The sequence below is a fragment of the Hippocampus comes genome, unplaced genomic scaffold, assembly GCF_001891065.2.
Source record: "Hippocampus comes isolate QL1 unplaced genomic scaffold, H_comes_QL1_v1.1 scaffold122, whole genome shotgun sequence".
In the NCBI taxonomy this organism is placed as follows: Eukaryota; Metazoa; Chordata; class Actinopteri; order Syngnathiformes; family Syngnathidae; genus Hippocampus; species Hippocampus comes.
In genome coordinates this window covers 3,782,511-3,803,038 of record NW_017842059.1, presented here as the reverse complement: position 1 = coordinate 3,803,038, position 20,528 = coordinate 3,782,511, and the positions used below count along the sequence as shown (strand labels likewise).

General features: G+C 40.4%; 1 protein-coding gene across 1 annotated transcript in view; it reads left to right on the top strand.

Moving 5' to 3' along the window:
- Nucleotides 1-20,528, top strand: part of sorl1 (sortilin-related receptor, L(DLR class) A repeats containing) — a 54,841-nt gene that overhangs the window by 1,434 nt on the left and 32,879 nt on the right. Inside the window, exons 2-9 of the mRNA XM_019861340.1 lie at nt 5,503-5,619; nt 7,447-7,584; nt 8,764-8,925; nt 11,153-11,220; nt 15,154-15,334; nt 17,664-17,765; nt 17,917-18,086; nt 19,167-19,359. Coding sequence (XP_019716899.1) covers nt 5,503-5,619; nt 7,447-7,584; nt 8,764-8,925; nt 11,153-11,220; nt 15,154-15,334; nt 17,664-17,765; nt 17,917-18,086; nt 19,167-19,359 — 1,131 coding nt within the window. The remainder of the gene's footprint in view (nt 1-5,502; nt 5,620-7,446; nt 7,585-8,763; nt 8,926-11,152; nt 11,221-15,153; nt 15,335-17,663; nt 17,766-17,916; nt 18,087-19,166; nt 19,360-20,528) is intronic.

The following is a 20,528-nucleotide window of genomic DNA, read 5'->3' as shown; positions in this document are numbered from 1 at the left end:
AACTACCACAGACTAATAGGATGGAGTTCAACATTGAATAGACACAATGAATAGGGGGGGGATACATATATATATATATATATATATATATATATATGGGGAGTAAGTCATTGGGGTGGGGGGGGAAATCAAAAAAGACTTCCAACAGGTTGTCTTCCAAAATGGTGGCCTGTTTTTGGCTCCATCCGTCTTCCCATCTACTCTAGCTATGTTCCCAGTCCCTGCTGATGAAAAGTAGCCCCGGATCATGATGGTATCACCACCAAGTTTGACGGTTGGTAATGGTATATTTAGGGTGGTGTGCGAAGTTACTCTATGCCAAACAAATCACTCTAAATTTGTCCAAAAAGTTCCATTTTCGATTTTCATCTCACGAGAGCACCTTCTTCCGTGCTTGTTGTGCCTCCCAGGTGGCTTGGCAAACTTCAAATGGGACTTATTATAGTTGTCTTTGCAAAATGGATTTCATTTTGCCACTCTTCCATAAAGACTGGATATGTGCAGTGTATGACTAACAGTTGTCCTTTGAACAGATACTCCAACCTAAGCTGTGGATCTCTGAATCCATCCAGAGTGATCATGGGCATTTTGGCTGCATCATTGATTTGTGCTCTACTTGTTTAGGCTGAAAGTTGAAAGGATAGCTGAGTCTTGGTAGGTTTGCAGTGGTATGATACTCTTGTGAAATGAGCTATTTATATGTAATCGCTTTACAATTACATATAAAGTCAATACAGTTTGCATAGATGCAGGTAAAAAGTCAACATTTTCCGTGACGTTATTTGTTATTTTAAGTGTTGATTTTGAATTTTGACGTTTGAGATCTGATTCATCTAATTGAATAGACTTGCTTTCTTTTTGATAGTTGAAAAACTACATTGTTAAAGGCTAATTAATACACGGGCATAGTCACTCGAATGAATTATAGAAAACTAAACTGAAAGCAAGTTGTCCTGTTTTTATTTAAAATATATGTCGTATAATTTTTTTGTTTACACTAGACACAAGACATGTCCTGAACTGACTGTGCATTTGTAAACTTGCTTCACTTTATTTGCAGCCATGTTCAGAGTAAGCAATGCACGTCACGCGCATTATACTATGGAAGAAGCAATGCCCCCCCCCCCCCAAAAAAAAAACAGTCCCTTGAAACACATTTGGCCTGCCCACAGTCTCTGACTGGCCCTCACAGTGACCATCCATCTATCCATTTGCAAATCCGCTTATCCTCACGAGGGTCGCGGGCGTGCTGGAGCCTATCCTAGCTGTCTTCGGGCAGTGTGCGGGGGCACACCCTGAACTGGTTGTCAGTCAATCGCACGGCACACCTAGACAAACAACCATTCACATTCAGAATCACACCCAGGGACAATTTAGAGTGTACAATTAGCCTGCCATGCATGTTTTTGGAATGTGGGAAGAAACCGGAGTACCCGGAGAAAACCCACGCAGGCACAGGACATGCAAAAACATGGCCTTTGATGAGCGTTCCAGTTTCTCATGTGTCTCCTTTGCAAAATCAATTGCACGCCCCTGCAGTAAACAAGCTTAAATTTATCGATTCATCACCCAGCCTTAAAAACGCATCTGTGAAGCACAGTGAAGGTTATATATCTTGGTTTTGACTTGCTTCTTTTGGGATGGGCTCATTAATCTTCATTTATGAAACACATGACTGGAGCAGACCAATGACCTCAGAAGCCTACAGAATCATTTTACAAATAACTAAACACTTGTAACAGCAAAGTAGTAACATATTATGCAGGGATAGATCAATATTTTTTTTCAGGGCCAATATTGATTGAGTAATGGCAGTTGAGGAGGCCGATAACATATTCTGAGCCGATATTAGTTTGCGGTAAAACTGAAAAATCCCAGCACTTGACTTTGTTTAAAGGTATCCAAGGACATATTAATTAAACAGCTTTTCAGATTTACATGTTAAAGTTTTTTTCCCGTCTTAGAAAATAGACACAATTGTTTAAAAATTCTACCAAAAAGTGCAGAGAGCTTGCTCGCTCAGGAGTCTATCCAAAGTTACACGAAGACATCAACAAATAAAAAAGCTTACCAAAGTTTTCTGCAGTCATTGAAGTTCTACAAAATGTCAACATAATTGAAAGTTTTATCATTCACTTATCACTCATTCTTATCCTTGTTCAAAAACAAGAAAGCAGCTACAGGTTAGCAGCTCATCAGTGTGAGTGCCCGCAAAGAACTCAAGATCTTAAAATAGGCCTGTTTTTTAATTGAGCGTTATTGTCATACTTTAAAAAAAAAAAGCCAAACTTGGACGAGCATAGCACAGAAAAAATCAAACCGAATCTGGGTCTCAATCCCATTAAATAGCTTTTGGAAAAAAATTTAAAAAGAAAGCAAACCAGGCCCTCTTGTCCACCATCAATGACCTCTGACCTCACGAATGTTATGAAAGAATGGATAAAGTGTCCTACAAACAAACTCCAGAATCATTTCCATGTCGTGTGCATTTTCACTCATATTTACACAGATTTCAGTTTTTTGCAACGAGCTTTGTCGATGAGAAACAATTCTCATTCAACCATCAAAGAGAATGAGTACCGGGTATTTACAGTAAAACAGGGAGGGTCGGGGGGAATCCTGATATTTGTACCTGGTAATTGACAGCATAGCAAGGATGTGTTTGCCTGCCAGTCCTACAAAGATGACGTCATTGCTTGAGGCTGGTTGTGCTGTCAATGGGCTCCCGGCCATACTGCACCCCCCTTCCTTTCACTCTTGTTGAATAATGGACAGCTTTGAGCTGAAGAGAAGAGAGGGCTGTAGGGGATTGCAGGATAAATGCCCGTTGTATTGTTACCATGTCCTGCTCCTTGGTTGTACCAGACGCCGGGCCCACTCACCGACAGCAATAGTGCGATGCTAACTTACTCAAAGTGTGTAGAATACAGCAAATGGAATTTAGACTATTAGATGTGCAAGAAAAGCCTCATCCAAAGTCAAGCAATGTGCGACGAGATCAAGTTAAATAAGTAAACTTGAAAATATTTGTTCTATGGATAACATGCGCTTTGGTGATGAATCAACTTTAAGAGTTATTGCATGCTGTGTGCCAGACTCTCAGTGAAACAAGTACTTTACGTCAGCTTACGTTTACACAGGGAGGGAAAGCATTTTGATGATAAGCTGCTGGCTTACTGGAAAAGATTGAGTTAACAGGATTGACTCGAGTTGGTTGAATTGTGCTGGTGCTCAGGGCGGCTTTTACCTACTCATAGACCCCGGAGCTAACCGTCAAATAGAGGCCTCCCTCCCCAACTCTAATGTTTCGTTGTGAATGAAATACACTATGAATCAGTGATTCATTTTTTTTTTTTTTTTATTACAACCCCTACGTACTGCCTAGATGAATAATATGAAAAAAAGTTCATATCTTATGCTCCCTGTATGATACGCCCCTTAATTTGCGATGTTTTTTTTTTTTTTTAATGACTGCTATTCACAGGATTTTTAGATAGTCTTTTTCACTAAGAATGCAGCCAATTTTTGCAGAGGTGGGGGGCATCATGAAAAGATGTTTAAGGGAAAAACTTTTTTTTTTCTTTGTTAAAATATGACTGTGGCCATTACTTTAAGAGGGTGATATTATATTGTGTTGCAGGGTTGTAGTACTTGAGTTCAGACTTGAGTCCAGAATCGACACATTTTTTTGGGTCTCAGACTTGTCTCGGACTCGGCCATTTGACTCAAACATTCTTTTTATCAACATGACCGAGTCCAACTCTGGTTTTCATGGAGGAAAACATGTCATTTAAGAAAACACAAAAATTTCTATCCACCTGACCTTTGAAACATGCGAAAGAGCCTTATTCAAGGGGCTCTTAAACTATGTCTCTGTTTGGACTTCCTGAAGGGAGTGGTCCACGTGTCGCCTGCAGTTTCTTGTCTGGCTGAGTGTGAGTGAATATGTGTTGATGTATGCCTCAAACTATCGTAGAATAACTGAGTGCACATCCTCGGTCGCACTAATGAAACTGTAGTGAAAGTAGGAATGGTGCGGTGTCCTGTTTTTAGATTAATGTGGGGTGGAAGTGAAGGAATGAGTGTAGAAATGAAGTATGTGTGTGGTGCGTGCCAGCTGTCACCGTGTGCGCTGAGAGGATGAGAGACGTGCGCAATTGCTCACGCGCGCACCTTAGAAGGAATATGTCCTGCAGATTCTGGAAGAAGAGCATTTCGGACGCATGCGGTATCATGTCGAGCTTTGTTCGACACTTGAAGAAGCCCCACCAAAAGAGGAATTGTTGAAGCAAAAGGTTCCAAAGAGTGTTGAGCAGAATGAAATGTCTTATTTTGTGGGTGTGAAAATAGTATTTTTCTGTCTTAAGGTTTACTCTTGATCTCATCAGGGCTTGGACTTGGATTCGGACCTTCTGTACTAGGACTTGATTTGGACTTGGACCTTGGGGAGTCGGACTTGACTCGGACTTGACTTGGACTCAGAGCTTTGTGACTTGAATCTGATTTGGACTCGATAAAGGTGGAGTTGACGACATCTCTGTTGTGTTGTAATACTGACGTCACAAGTTCTTAGTTTTTGAGTCCTCCTTTAATTTGGAAATAATGTTTCCAACGGTATCTATTTTATTTTCTAGAAACATTGTTACAACAGAGAGATAATCTGCCAAACATACATGCCTGAACTGTTAATGTCATGCTTATTTGGTCTGTAAAATCAGTATTGATAGTGACCCCAAATCATGAGGGCAATGCTTTGCTGGTGGCTCACACTCAAGCTGTCTTGGAAGTGGAAAAAAAAGAGCACCCTTGTAAATGAGTGGCACACTTTTACTTCATTGAGTAGTCATTAATTGTGGTTGTACTGTACTCATGCATTTCATTATATGAAATAAATACAATTCAAAGCCGATTTAGCTTTTCACTTTCATTTTATTTGTGTGTGTACAGTGAACAATTCAGAACACATAACATGCTTTTTCCATATCTGCGTGTGCTTGTAGAACTGGTTTTGGAGATTTGGCTCTCAATGTCTGTTGTTGGCTTTCCCATTCAGGGTTATTGTTGTAGTGTTTTTTCTTTTTTTGGGGTGGAGGGAAAGAAGGTCATGGGACACACCCAAATGACGCCATTCATGTCCTCACTCTACCTTTTTGCTTTGACAACAAATCTTGCATGCCAAGCACATTTAAAAATCAGTGAGGTAAAATTTTATCTCTGCTTTAATTTGTATTTGTCATATCTTTGTGATTCAGTTCTCTTTTTGCGTGTCAATTTTGACCTTGGCCACATTGGGGTTATTAAGTCTTTGCTTCAAGCAGATTTTATACAAGGCTGACAGAAAAAAAAGATTTTTTTTTTAAATCCCCAAATGACAAAATGAATTGAATCTACATATTGGTGCATATCCACAAACATTTTGTCTGTTTGTCAAATAATCACCATGCAGCGTTAACCCAAATCCACCTGATGCTCATCCTGTTTTCACCACTATTTGTTCTGCAGGCCAGCTTGAATGACTCTCATAACCAGATGGTTGTCCACTGGGCTGGAGAAAAAAGCAATGTCATCGTAGCTTTGGCCCGAGACAGCGTTGGCGCCGTTGGACCCAGAAACAGCTCGGTAATTTCAACACATCCAAAACCTGCAAAACCTGCACAGTCATTATTTATTTAGTCTCGTAGAACTTGACTATGTATCTCTGATACGACTCTTTCACTTCATTACCCTGAGTACCTCCTTTCTCAATGCGTCATAAACTGCATTTCTTTTCAAACCGGTTTGTCATGTTTCATATAATGATATGTTTGTTGAGCGAGACTTTTAATGCGCAATCTGCAGCAATCGCCAGTCAGACACTGACTGAGAAGTAGCATGCATGCTCTCTTGTGTCATCCTTGAGTTGAATTGGCACACTGTTCACTTGACCAGCGTTCAGAAATGGATTGAAATTTGGCAAGGCATTTTAATGATTTAATAATGCGGTTATTTTCTCAGTTTTACATAACACCTTTATCCCAAATATTCCTGCTGTGGACAAAAATCAGTCTTTGGCGAGATGCACGTCTTCATACTGCCTACCAAGAAGGTTAATATGGTCGTACAGTGATCCCTCACTTATCGCAGTTAACGGGGACCGGGACCACCCGCGAAAGACGAAAATCCGCGAAGTAAAGTTCCCCCCCCACCACACCCCCTAGGAATTTTTGTGTAAGGGTTCGTGGATACCAGAATGTTTCAAATATGTAAACAGTATTTATAATTTACATATTTGAGACAAAGACTATGGCAGTACACATGTTTATTTAAATCTTTAATTATAAAACCTTAAACAGTAATTAACATTCATCAGCATTGCCTTTATGCAGCTCTAACAGTGCAGCCGATGTGTTTATGATTAGACCATTAAGGAAGCAAAGAGACAGTGCTGTTTTTTTCGTACAAGCCCAATCACCCCCCCCCTCTCTCTCTCTCTCTCTCTCTCTCTCTCTCTCTCTCTCTCTCTCTCTCTCTCTCTCTCAAGTAAACACAACACTGATCTAGGCAACCACATGATGAAACACTGATCAAAGAGTAACCCATGTAATAAGACACAAGGGAGGTTGCTGGGCGGGGCTGCGAAGATGCACAGCCAATCAACATGGCTGTGCATCATGGGATAGATCCACTCGCGCTGTCATTGGTCGACGTAACCAATCAAGCTTCAGCCATGTACAAAACCCCTGAGTCATTCGGCATTTTTTTCTGAATACAGTACTTAAAAACAAACGTGATGCACCGAGGCCGCGATAATCGAACCGTGAAATAGCGAGGGATCACTGTATTTCCTTTTTCTAGTTAGGAAAACAGCAGCATTGTGGATGTACTGTAGCTGTCTCATAACTCACATACGAATCCCAGTGAGCAGGCCATGACAGTAGTCTACCCTTTTGGAGACAAATGCATGAATTGGTATCCTAAAGTCAGGTTGAGACTCTATTCCTTTGAATTTGGCCATCCCCCCCCCACACACACACAATATAAAGCTGCTGATGTTACTGATTTTAATGTGGCCATTAAAATTCAGGCCCAAGTCCAGTATTACCTCTAGGTTCCTAACTTGATATTACATTTTATCGTGTCTCAAGGTGACTGCTAACACTTTGTCCTTGTTTCTGTGGTCCACAGACAATGATAATTGCAGTCTGGCTACAGTGGTTACAAATTTACAGCCAAAAGTGGCTAATAACAAGGATATGAATCGGCGGGACACAGTCAGCTCTTTCTGTGCTGCCGTGTCAATTCGGTTCAGCTCAGTGTTGTGTTTGCCAGCGTCATCAGGATGATAAATGGGGTGCGTGGCTGAAAACAATTAGAAAAGGGGGTACTTAATGCACGTCAGTAAGTTTTGAGAAATAGAGACGAATGAGACATCATGAGACTAATGATCAGTTTCTGCTTTGAATCCAGGTGTATGTTTCCTATGATTATGGGTCCACCTTCACAGTTGTCACTGGGAAATTCCAACTGTCTGACGGCATGAAGGCCAAGAATGGCAGCACACAGATCATCTCTCAGTTTTACCACAGTCCTGCAGATAACAAGAGGGTGAGTGGATTCTTATTTGTTGTACGGTCACGTGGCCCAGTGCACACAATCAGGTCAATATTACATTGACAGACTATTGCCTTCCAACTGACACACCCTGAGGTGACAATAGAAAGACTTACCGGTCTGAACTCCTCTGTTGCAAACTGAACTTGGTTGCTTGATAGAAGACAGCCACTCAGACTCAGAATACTTAGCTAACTCATCTTAATGAGTTTTCCACACTTTTGTGCTGATACAACAAGATCCAAACAGATGTTGGATGAAAACGCCACATAACAGTTAAGAAATCTTATACTTTCAGATTTTGAGCTGTTGGTCTGTTGGCGGTGAGATTCAGGTTTTTCTGAACTATTTTTCTTTTTTTTTTTAAGCACAAAAGCCTAACCTCAAAGCCATCAGACACATTTTGGTTAAAAAAAATAGATTGTGAGCTAGGACATCACATTTAACATCAGTAAACAATGACTTATGACCTCACAAATGTTTTTCATGGATAGTATAATATTCCCCATTTAGAGACTAAATCCATGAGGAAAATCTCCCCTAATTAAAGAGCGGAAGCTGTTATAGTTGTAAAGACATGAACAACATGATATTGGATCCTGTTTTCATTTCCCTTTGGCATTAATGGTTTAATGACCGACGAAGCCCATTTAAATATTGTGGGTTAATGTGTAAGTGTTCTTCATACTTTAAGTACAGTATACAGTGCATAACAAAGAATTGAAACAAGTTCAATTCAAACATAGATTTTATATCATGTGTGCGTGCGTGCGTGCGTGCGTGCGCGCGCGCGTGCGTGCGCGCGTGCGTGTCTGGAGAGGCGGACAGTGTGGCCATTCATTTGAGTGTCCCTCATTACCAATCAGCATCATGTCTGAGCTTGTCTTTGCACGCCTCCAAAGCATATTACCATGGCAAAAGCCGCAAAGCCTCTGAGGCTTTGTTAGCCAGCTGGGATGGCTGGTTTTGCGCATGGTCTGTCTTGACGTGCATGCATCTTGACGTCACTGTTTACATTCCCTGGAGATATGTAAATTTATGAGCACAACTGTATATACAGTACGAGGTGGCGAATAAAACTAATACATTTGAATCGATTAACATTTTCATAGTATCTCCACGTGTAACAGCTTTAGACTTTTATGCGAAAGCGTGTGCTTCCTTGTGTTTCAGTACCTCTTTGTTGACTCCACCAACCATTACCTATGGAACACCTTTGACTTCTGCAAGAGTGTGCAAGGTTTCGCCCTCCCATTCAAACCAACAGACATGTTGATCCACAGTACAGCACCCAACCTGGTGCTTGGGTATGACAACTCTCATCCAAACAAGCAGGTAAAGAATGACATCCTCTGCCGTACAATGAATGTTTAACTTGAGAAAAGTTCAAGTTGTTTTTGGTTTCTTTGTTCAGTTCTGCAAGGATTTTTTGAACAGTCAAACTATATATGACTCAGAGAAATGTCTCTTTTCTGTTTTGTTGTGTTTGTTTATGAAGGATCCCTCACCTCTGCATACCTGGTGAGGAAAAATCAAAGCGACAAAGTGACAAAAAAAAAATTCACCACGATAAAAATTCTTTCACCATTCCAGGATTTAGTGTGAAACACTTCGGCATCTGAGCTGAACGAGAATATTAATGTTGCAGAGGGAATATGCGTGAGATGAGTAGAAGCTTATCATGGATTTAATTTGAGTTTGTCAGATTGCCTTTGGTTCTCTACCTGCTCACTCGCCTCATTGAAAACAAAGTCAGAGTGTCAGTCACTTCCTTAGTGAAATGAGCAAGCACTTCCTTCCAACACGCACACAAACATGACAAACAAACATGGGAGTTTTTTTGGTGGTCCTTCGTTTCCCTCATCAGTCAAGCTGCCATAGGCCTTGTGTACAGTTTGGAAAGGCCTGAAGCAGATTTACCAGTAATGAGATGTCACTGTAGATCATTAAACAACTACAACACAGACTACGTTTCCATGTAGTCAACGACAGTTTCAAAACCCGAATTTTGCCAATATTCGAGTTTTGAAAGGCCATGTAAACTCACAAAAACATGCTCACATTTGGGTTTTTGAAAATCCACATAAGACCTCTGGGTTGCCCCTTTTCTAACCTGAATATTTGGTCATATAAACACGATCTGGCAGCACGGTGATCGACTGGTTGACTGGTTAGCAAGTCGGCAACACAGTCCATAGGTGCAGGGTTCGATTCCTGCTCCGGCCTTCCTGGGTGGAGTTTACATGTTCTCCCCATACCTGTGTGGGTTTTCTCTGGGTATTTCAGTTTCCTCCCACATTCTAAAAATATGAATGGCAGGTGAATGAAATACTCTAAATTGTCCCTCGGTGTGATTGTGAGCGCGAATGGTTGTTTGTCTATGTATGCCCTACGATTGGCTGGCAACCAGATCAGGGTGTACCCTGCCTACTGCTCGAAGATGGCTGGGATAGGTTCCAGCACCCCCCGCGACCCCTGTGAGGATAAGCGGATTTCAAAATTAATGGATAAATGGATAACCGCGATCTGGTTACGTCCTTTGAACGGAACATTGGTTTGTGTTTTTGCGCATTTTCTATCCACAATAAATCTTCATCTTTTGAGTACAGCAAGTATGTGAATGCCTGCTTTCTGGCGTGCAACCCGCCGGAAGAACTCAAACAGAGATACACAAAGTTTAGCAAAATTCAGGCATAGCACAGAACTACACTTTTGGAGTAAGGAGGAAACTGTTTTATTTGTGTTGTGAGTGACATGAATGTAATGTGTTGTATTGATGCTAAAAAGTCAGAAGCAGAGATTTGCATCACGAAGTTGTCCATGTGTGGCCTTTTAAATCAGGATATTCCAATTGCCATATATACGGGAGTCACCCCGTCCACTCATGCGTTGTAAACGGCTTATCCCAAATGCTTCAGAAACCAGAAAATTTGACCTTAACCATACTATTGGCATGTAAATGTAGTCACTGTGATTACCTATGAAATACAATTTTATACATTTTAATATCATATATTTTTTGTCAATGGCTGTTCAAAACAGACCATGCAAATCTTATAAAGCAATAGCCTGCTCTATTCCCCCCCCCCAGGCAAAATAATGCAGATGATACAATTTTCTAATGAACTATAACTCATGTTGTCGTATTTTGAATTGTATGATTGTAATTAACAAATTTTAACATTTTGACAAGTGTTGGAACTGTTTTTACAATCCCTTTAATTTTCATGTTTACATTTCTATGAGCCACTGCCTATTGGTTGTATATTTTGTTTTGAGTATTTTCATTGATAGTGTTGTGTATGTTGTAATCTTGAGTCTATTGTACCCAACATAGATAATTGAAACCCTAAACAGAAACCATTGCTTGCTTTGTTATATAGAAGCTCTTTCTCTTTCTTCTTGAGTTCATGCACAATAAGCTAGCAGCTACCTACTTCTCCACTGCTTACATGTGCAAAGACAAAATGAAAGAATGAACATGACCTACATTTTTTTAAATGCACCATCCCCCTCTTCTTCTTCTCCACCCCCGCCCCCATCCCCCTCCACACTGCTGAAGCTGTGGAAGTCAGACGACTTTGGGGAGACGTGGGTGTTGATCCAGGAGCATGTGAAGACCTACTTTTGGTGAGTTAACAACATACGAGCTCAGGCCTGCCGTGCACTGAGATGAGTCAAAACAATTAATAAATAACATAACATGTACTATGTATGACTTAAAGTGACATTGACCAGAAAATATTCTCTATCATAAGATGAATGGTTTTACTCAATGTAAGAAATTGTGTGCGCATTGTCACTAGTTCACAGAGATGAGACCAAAAGCGTCAATGCCATCTAAAACTGATGCTCAGCTCACCTCACTCATTATTCATGTTTCCTCAAGCTTGAGCGATTAAATAAAGTAACACATTTTAAACATTATTAGAAATTCTGAAATAATAAGAGTTTCAGTTGAATCCATTCTGTGATTATCATATCATTGTGACTGTGTTTCACTGCGTTAAATTTGAGGTCATGCTCGGATCTAACTGTTGTGGTGTTATTTTGTTATTTTGACTTCAAGATGGCGCCGCGAGAGTGGCTGCCTTTCCAGCAGCTCCTATATTTTGTTCTTCTACTTCTTCCTTTCATAACTTTGCTGCTATGAATTGGGAATTTCTCCATTGTGAGACTAATAAAGGATTTCTTATCTTATTCTTATCTTATCTTTGGGCTGAAAGCTTCATGTTGACTTTTTTCAGTTTGTCCCTGCTGTATGGATGTTTTATCTGTTAAATATAATTCGTTAAAGGGATATTTTACTAATTCAGCAATTTTTCAAGAGTAAAAAGTTAATATTTTGTCTGTAATGAATTTGATCACATCAAATTTTTTCCTGTGCAATTAATAACTTCAGAAAGACATTTTGCCACTTGCTGTCGAATGAAAATGACATCACGTGCTCAGGAATCAAGTTCGCTCAGCTTGCGAATGTAAAATGAGCCACGTTTTCTAAAATGTTAATTGTACATGAAAAATAATGGTATCAAATTCATTCTAGAAGAAATTGTAACTTTTTACCATCAAAAATTGCTAAATTAGTATCGAAACCCTTTTAAGAATTGGGTGTCATGATGAAAAATATTTACTCAGTGGCATACTTAATTAATCCTTATCATTGCTCATGAGAAAAACGCAATATACCGGTATTCCCCGAAGCATATTCGACTAAGTGAAGTGAAAATATAAATGTGTGAACAAAGTATGGGGTTCAAATCCAAAATCTACACCACTTGTCACTTCAACTAGCGTGACAGCAACATGACTCTGCCAGCCATTGCCATTGTTCTGGAATCTCTAGATTCAGCTGCAGGTGACTAACCACTGCCTGGACCTGGAATTCTTTCCACCCTTATTATTCGTATTCTTTTTATAATTTATTATACTCTAAATGGCTAGTTGTAAAAGAGATTAAAGTATTGCGTGGTGCAAAATGGAATGGAAAAAATAAAAGTATACCTTGTTAGAAAACAGGAATAAAATGCATTGCAATTACAGTACTTCTATCTTCTCTCTGCTTCTCTAATGGGTACCATCCCTGATACCAGGGACTGGGTATCAAATCTTGGTCAGGGCGAACGGTCGCATCAAGTTGGGTCCCTCTTCAATACTTGATTACTTATTAATTGATTACGCCCACATTCGTAGCGGATCCATCCAATAGAATTGAATAGTTTTTGTTCTGACTTTGGCAGTTTTGTCTGGAGACACCCAAAACCAGAGACGCTGAGGACTAACTAAGATAAGATAAGATAAGAAAACCTTTATTAGTCTCGCAATGGAGAAATTCCCAATTCACAGCAGCAAAGTTATGAATGGAAGAAGTAGAACAACAAAATATAGGAGCTGCTGGAAAGGCAGCCACTCACGCGGCGCCATCTTGAAGTCAAAATCACAAAAATAACACAACACAACACATAGGACACAGATAGTCGTGCAATCTTCACCACTTTCCTGCATACACTTTGTTGTCTGAAGCAGTTATAGATGAAAGAGGAGAGGATCAAAGTGTCCTTTTACCAGTGGATCAGAGACGTCATGCTGAAAATGTGCACGTCTGCTACAAGCTAAGTTTTGAAAGCAAACACGAAGCTGTAGCGTCCATTGACAAAAAGAGATTAGTTCACTACTCCTGTCCCACGTAATCCGCTTCAACTCCAAGCCGCGACTCCCGGTTCCACATCCGCATTGGCGCTCTGCGCTAACGCTCCTTTCTTCTCATCGTCGGCTCCTCAAGCCTTGCATCCATCCAGCCACAGACCGTTCAACAGCACCGATCTCTCCGCTGAACAAAGCGGGGCTGTGAAAATGCTGCCCATTACAGGCGCAAGACACAAGCGCCCCCGGAGCTGTCCAGCAACGACAGTCAAATGGCGCCGACATTCCTCCCAATCAAAAACAGTGCTGGCATACCCATGCTGCCGAGAAGGCAAAACCACCAAGCACCGAGTCTCCTCCTTGATGAATGTCGTGGCCAAAAAATGCTGAAAACAGTCCACATCAGGTCCACACGACGTAACAACAAACACAAAGTGACAAAACAAACAGAAAAACAACAAAAAAAGTAAGGCTCATGAGAGCACTTGCAGATGGCTGCCTACTCGGGCGCCATCTTGGACTTCAATTGGACTTCAACTACTGCTGCTGAGTGGTGTTTAAAACCCAAACCAATGCGATTGTTTGCCAACACTTAAATGTAATCCCCTGTGATCTGGAGATCTATAGATCTAAGTGTACAAGATCCTCCATCATATTAATTTATGACACAAATGCTGCCAATCCCTACTCGGTTTTAGCGTGTTTGCAGTTAGCACGCGCAAAGACTTCTGATACCAAGACCATCACTACACGACCAAGAATAATGTGCTCAAGTCACAGTTTTAAAGTTCACTCAACGAAATTCACTTTTGCACTTTGTGGTGTTTGTTCTGCTTTATTAGCTTCTCACTCACTATCCTGTGCAGAAAACGTATTTCCTGTTTACATTCTTGTGACGAATCATAGACAAAACTGACAATGTCACATGATTTGTTGTGACACATTTTGATACACTTGGAATTGTCACTTCGTAAACATCAACTAAACCAGGCGCAACAATGGTCTTGCTTGCAAACAGATTAACTGATTCGGACTTGAGAAAGTGAACTACAGGTGTGAAAGCACCCTTAGAGGTGTTGTATTTATTCAAAGGAAGGGACATACAGAGTGTGCAAATAGTCTTGACATGCACTTTGATGCGTCCATAAGTTGAGCAAGGATCTTTGACTAAAAGCCAGATTTGCAGAGCCTTGCAGAGACAGTGCTCCCTCTGTTAAGCTCTCGAGCCTCAGAAGGAAAACACAGTGCTTGGAAGGCCGACGATAAGACACAGTCAAGCCTCTTCATTTAGTCCGCCTCACTGTGTCCGCCCTATGGAGCAGCCTTGCAACCACAAGCAGTTGAACCAGTTTGTTTTTCTAACATTAAAGAACTTCCAAGAGTTTTAGGATGACAACACTTTAGTCCATTTTGTGGAACCATTTTGGTGGAATCTTTAAAGGGGAAGTCAACACAAACATGTTCTTCATAGTAATATTTTCAATGCGGCCCCACTACTCTAAACACGGTTAATATTACGTAGGTGGAATATGAATGAATCAGCAAAATGAACCTGTTATTGTCCATCTCAGAGGGCTTCCATCTTGCCGCTTGCTCTCGGCTGAAAATGACATCACAGTTGCTCAGGCTCAGGTAATGACCAATGATGGCTCAGCTTCTGAACATCACATGAACAAATTCAGAAAACAGATGAGCTGTGAGCCCGAAGCAACTGTGGAGTAATTTGCAGTCGAGGTCAAGTGGCAAAATAGCCTCCCTTTGGCATCACAGACAGATAAATATTTCATTCTCAAGTACATAAATACAGGCTTAAAGAGGGACAGAGAAAAGGTGACCTGGTAGCAACTAAAAAGTTTGGTGGGACCTAATGAATATGACGTGTGACCCCTTTTAATGTGCTATCTCCATTTTCCTCTTCAGGGGCGTTGAGCCCTACGACCCCCCCACAACAGTGCTGGTCCAGAGGCATGAGCCCCAGGGTGTCTCCATCATACTCAGCAGTACTGACTTCTTCCAGAGTGAAGAGAACCGCAAAGTTATCCTGGAACAGGTTGACAGTTTCCAGCTCAGGGAAAAGTACATGTTTGCCACCACCACAAGGGTAAGACAGCTTCACGTAACATTGCAGTGGTGTTTGCATTGTCATGCAAAATTGAATTACGGTCAGTGTCGTCTGTCTTGGCATAAACATTGTCACATATTCAATAAACTGAATTATTGTTGTTCAGAGACATGTAGATGTGCCGGGAAAGATCATCTTCCAGCACATTTGCCCAGAAAGAATATACAGTTCAATATTGAAGGGCTTATCCAACCGGAATGTTCCATTTTTTCACGAACAAGCTCAATATATATATATATATATATATATATATATATATATATATATATTTTTAAATTCGGAAAAAAAATATTAGCTTGTATTTTCAATACAGGACAATATTACAGAGGTGATAGTGTTTTTTTTTTCCCTCTCAGGAGATCACATTTAATGTCAATAAAATCCAAAACATTGTGCTGGTGACATTTATATTTTCACACATTGAAGTGGACCAGAGTAGGAATGTGCATCTGAATTTTGGTGGCGATTGGCTTCTGTTTTCAGGCACTAGGTGACAACAGAATATGACAAACCAAGCCAGGAAACAATATTATAATGCTCACCGCCTTACTTCACTGATATAGTCTGGCTAATGTGTCAATCAAGAGGGCGTGAATTTTAGTGCTGACATCATGTAATTGCCAATGTTCAGCCCAATCGAGTGTCCCTTTAATTTGTAAACATTATGGAATGAGAAACCCATCAACCATCTATTTGTAGTTCAGTTTATCTCATGCAGAGCCGAGAGTTTGAGCCTATCCAAGAGAACATTCGACTCAGACCTGCATTTAAAAAAAAAACAACTGCTAGTCATTAGTTGTGATGTTTTCCAAGTTTTCTGCTCATGTGTTTAATAGTAGCCAATGCATGTTGTAGTAATTTTTGAAAGCTACTTTTGTTTTCTCTGCTTTGCTTCTGCATGTCGTTACCTGTTGTGTTTGTAAATGGAGGTGTAGTGTCTTTGCTTATGTGTGTAACATCGCCTTGCCTTGTGTATGTGCTATATAAATAAAGCTGCCTTTATAAGTAGGGCAGAAATCGCTGAGAATTTTTAACGTTGACACATTGTTATGTTGGGAATGAATCTGTAATTTTAAGGAACAACACAACTTGAACATTAAAGGAAATTAATGTGGGTTCTCACGTCAGGTTGGAAAAACTGGTTTGACTTTCTAGATTCTAGAGACAATAACTTTGTTGTTTCTTGGCCATGAAACTCATTTCTCATTTTAATCTTCATGACTTCCAGTAGATCATGCAACATGGCAAATGAAAAGTATGTACAGTATTTCCTGCTGTTCTAGTTATGCGTGCTCATGCATTCCCAAAGCATGTTTTCAACTCAGCTTTGTTTTCACTTAATACATAATGAACTGAATGAGCTGAAGTAACACCACCGCTGCAGCATATATCAATATTTGTCATTTGGTAATGCGGACCACATTGCCAGTCTTCGGTGTTTGTGTATTTGAAGGCAGAGTGAGGCAGTAGAAGAAAAAAACAGACAGTGGAGCAGATGGTGAATATGATTTGGATCTCATCTCCCCTCTTGTTTCAATGGACAGATTTGCTGTCAATCTGGTGTGAACTGAAACACCCTGTTGCTGTAATGTTTTAACACTTGGGGACAAAGAGAGGTCCACTGTGAAGTATTTGCCTTATGTTATAGGAAATATTAGATGGGATGATGTCTTTAGAAAACAGACACTGATCCTGTTAATGATTTCTTACAATAAGTAGGACACATATAAATATCAATATGAAACACTTTATTTCTGTAAATCTCTGCCAGTGTTTTCAAATGATCACTTCTACAAGATTTTTGGGAAATTGCAACGTCTCGGGCTACGAAGTGTGGTTCCTGGGTGGTACCTGGTGCTTGTGAGCACCATGACGATGACCCCTATACTAGAGTGTCACTCTCAAGACACCTATACAGTAGAGTGGGTTTTGAAAACTCTACACACAAACTCTAAGTAATAAGTAATATAGTTTCCTGACTTTCTTTACCACATCAATTGGAACACTTGGGTTTCTGCTGACACGACAAGGCTAAAAATGTTGGAATTTTCCGGTTTAAACCTACACAATGGCAGCGTCCTCTGAGTTAACGCGATTTCATTTGCTGTAATGTCTTCTGACATAAAAGCTGATCATAGCTTTTGCATAAAATGCTCAATATTGCTTGATCCGATCCAGCCCATCAGATTCGTGTAAAGTCAATTGAAAATTGCGATTTGCCATCCGTGACACTTGACATAATGGCTCTATGGAAGATGTTTAGAGAGTTCGGGATCAGTGGAGTAACCCTGACTTTTTTTTTTGTCAGAAACTGATTGGCAGTGCTGAAACTTCATCTGTTCAGCTGTGGGTCTCCTACAACCGTCAGCCAATGAAAGCTGCCCAATTTAGGACCCGCCATCCAATCACAGTGAGTCTCTGTTGTATGGATGAGAGGAAATTATGCAGTTCAAATAATATCGTGTGCATCATCCTTGACATGATTCCCTTCATGACCACGAAACATTCTTCATAATGTGTCCAAGTAAAGTTTTGGTGTCCCCCCCCTCCCCGATTGACAGGAGTACTACATTGCTGATGCTTCTGAGGACCAAGTGTTTGTGTGTGTCAACCACTTGAACAATCTGACACACCTGTACATCTCAGACACACAGGGTGTTTCCTTTTCCCTGTCATTGGAGAATGTTCTATATTACATTCCAGAGGGGTCCAGAAGCAACACACTCATCAGGTATTCATAAAGATTAAAGTCAAACATTTTGTTCAGACTGAGTATTTTGGCAAAGAGTGCATATTGTTTGTGCATGAAAAATATGACTCACCATCGCTGCATATCATGATACTGTCTATTAAATGCAGCCTTCTTTGTCTTGAAAGCCGTAGGCTCCTTTTTTGTCTCCTGGCTGCGCTTTTCCCTTTCCCAAAGAAACTTTCCAAAGATGTTTGTTTTTTTTATGCATTTTGCTAGCTCCTGGGTTTCATTTTAGCGGTAACCTATCATGTGACCGAAAAGCGCGCCTTGACCTGCGTCAATTATTGACATACTGTAGACGGATGTAACAGGGAGTCCGGTAATTGTTCAAAATAAAACAGATTCAGAAATGAATAAAACAGAAATAAGAAAGTTATTTATTCTTTCTGTGTGGCCCGGTACCAAATGACTCACAGACCGGTACCTGCTGAAAATAGTAAAAATTTTTTGTGTGTCCAAAAATGCAAAGAAAATTTTTTTGACGGTCAGTTGTTATCTTAATTCGAGTCACCACCGAATACAACGCAGGATTCCACTAAAGTTAATTTCTGTCACATCCAAAAACAATGGACAACTGAGTACTTCACAGTTCTCGGTGTATGCACATTTTCAGCAATTATAATTAAATATGTATAATTCATAGGGAAACTAACATCTCAATTAAAATTTAACGGTGCAGTGTGTAGAATTTAGTGCCATGTTGTTGTGAAATAATAGAATTTAACCATCCATGCCTACCGCCAAATGGCGGTGAAACATGGCAGCCTCCTTTAGGGGAGGCGCACCCAAAAAATAAAATGATTAATTACTTCAACTACAATTACATTAAAAAAAATTATGTTCATGTGGAAGAGCATATTTTTTTGCACATTGAAATTAAGCTTTTTTTTTTTTTTTTTTTTTTTAATAATGAAAATTCAACAAATGTTTACACACTGCCCCTTTAACGGGGTCTTTAAGCATCTCTGAATATATGGCCCATAAATATTAAACCCGTTCCTCCCTTGCTTATTTGTATTACAATACAAACCCAAACAAATTTTTAATCGTTTGTTTTAGATATTTTGCAAATGAGCCTTTTGCTGACCTACACCGCGTGGAGGGACTCAGAGGTGTCTTCATTGCCACACTCGCTAATGGGACTGTCAGCGAGAGCAACATGCGGTCGGTCATCACGTTTGACAAGGGTGGGACATGGGAGCTGCTTCAGCCACCCACTGCTGACAGTCTGGGAGGGACTGTGGATTGCCAGGTACAACACCTTTGACAGTTTACATCTTTGCACTGATTGCACTAATATGACAAACATCTTGTGACACAATCTGATTAATTCAGTGTTGGGCTGAGTGTTGCACCAAGTACCGGTACCAGTATTGCACCATGAATTTTAGCCGGCAAAAATGACACAATACCAGAATTCTTGCTTGAGAGATGGATGTAGGGGGTTGGGATGGAGCAACTTTGTCAGACGGGGCCGCTGCGCAGCGTGTCCGCCGTCCCAGCCTTTACCTACAATCTATATTCCAACAACTTTTGAAGACTCTTTCTTACATGCTGTCGATGGTCTTGAATGCTTTTTAGAAAAAAATCTAAATGTTGTCTTGGTAAACAAAACAGAAAACTTTCAGCATGTCCCTCAAAATGTCGTTTATTAGACTCTGGAATATGGCAGGGGCATTAGTCAAGCCAAAGGCGCTTATGAGATATTCATAATGCCCGAGAGGAGTGTTGAATGCCGTCTTCCATTCATTGCCCTTCCGAATGCGAACCCAATAATAACCACTGCAAATGTCTCGTTTGGAGAAAATGGTTGCTGACTGTCAGGGTGCGAAGGCCGATCTAACAAGGGAAGTGGGTATTTATTTTTTATGGTGATCTCGTTAAGTCGACGATAATCCACACATGGCCTTAGTCTTGTCCTTCTTCTCAACAAAGAAGAAACCAGCTCTCACAGGAGATGTCGACTGGCCAATAAGTCCTGCAGCCAAAGCACTGGAAATATACTCTTTAAGTGCCTCCTGATCAGGTTGTGATACTGAGTAAAGACAGGAACTAGCTAGGTATGGTAGAATTAAGGAGCTCAATAGCGTAATCATATGGACGATGAGGCGGTAATGACTGAGCGAGATCTTTCCTTAGATTGTGATATTCAGGAGGAACTTGGTCTAAACAAATATTTTCAGAGAGAGGAATGACAGAATGTTTATTTTCGTGCTCAGCTGATCTTAATCAGCGGGTGTGGCGAAACAGACTCCCAATTCTCGATAGAGGGAACCCTCCAATTAATGTCGGGACTATGTATCTTGAGCCAAGGAACCTGAATATTATTGAATTAAAATGAAATGTCAAGAGAGCAACTGTTATTCAAAACAACTTTGCAGATTCACGGAGAATGTCAGTAGTCTCCTGAGCACTCTCCTC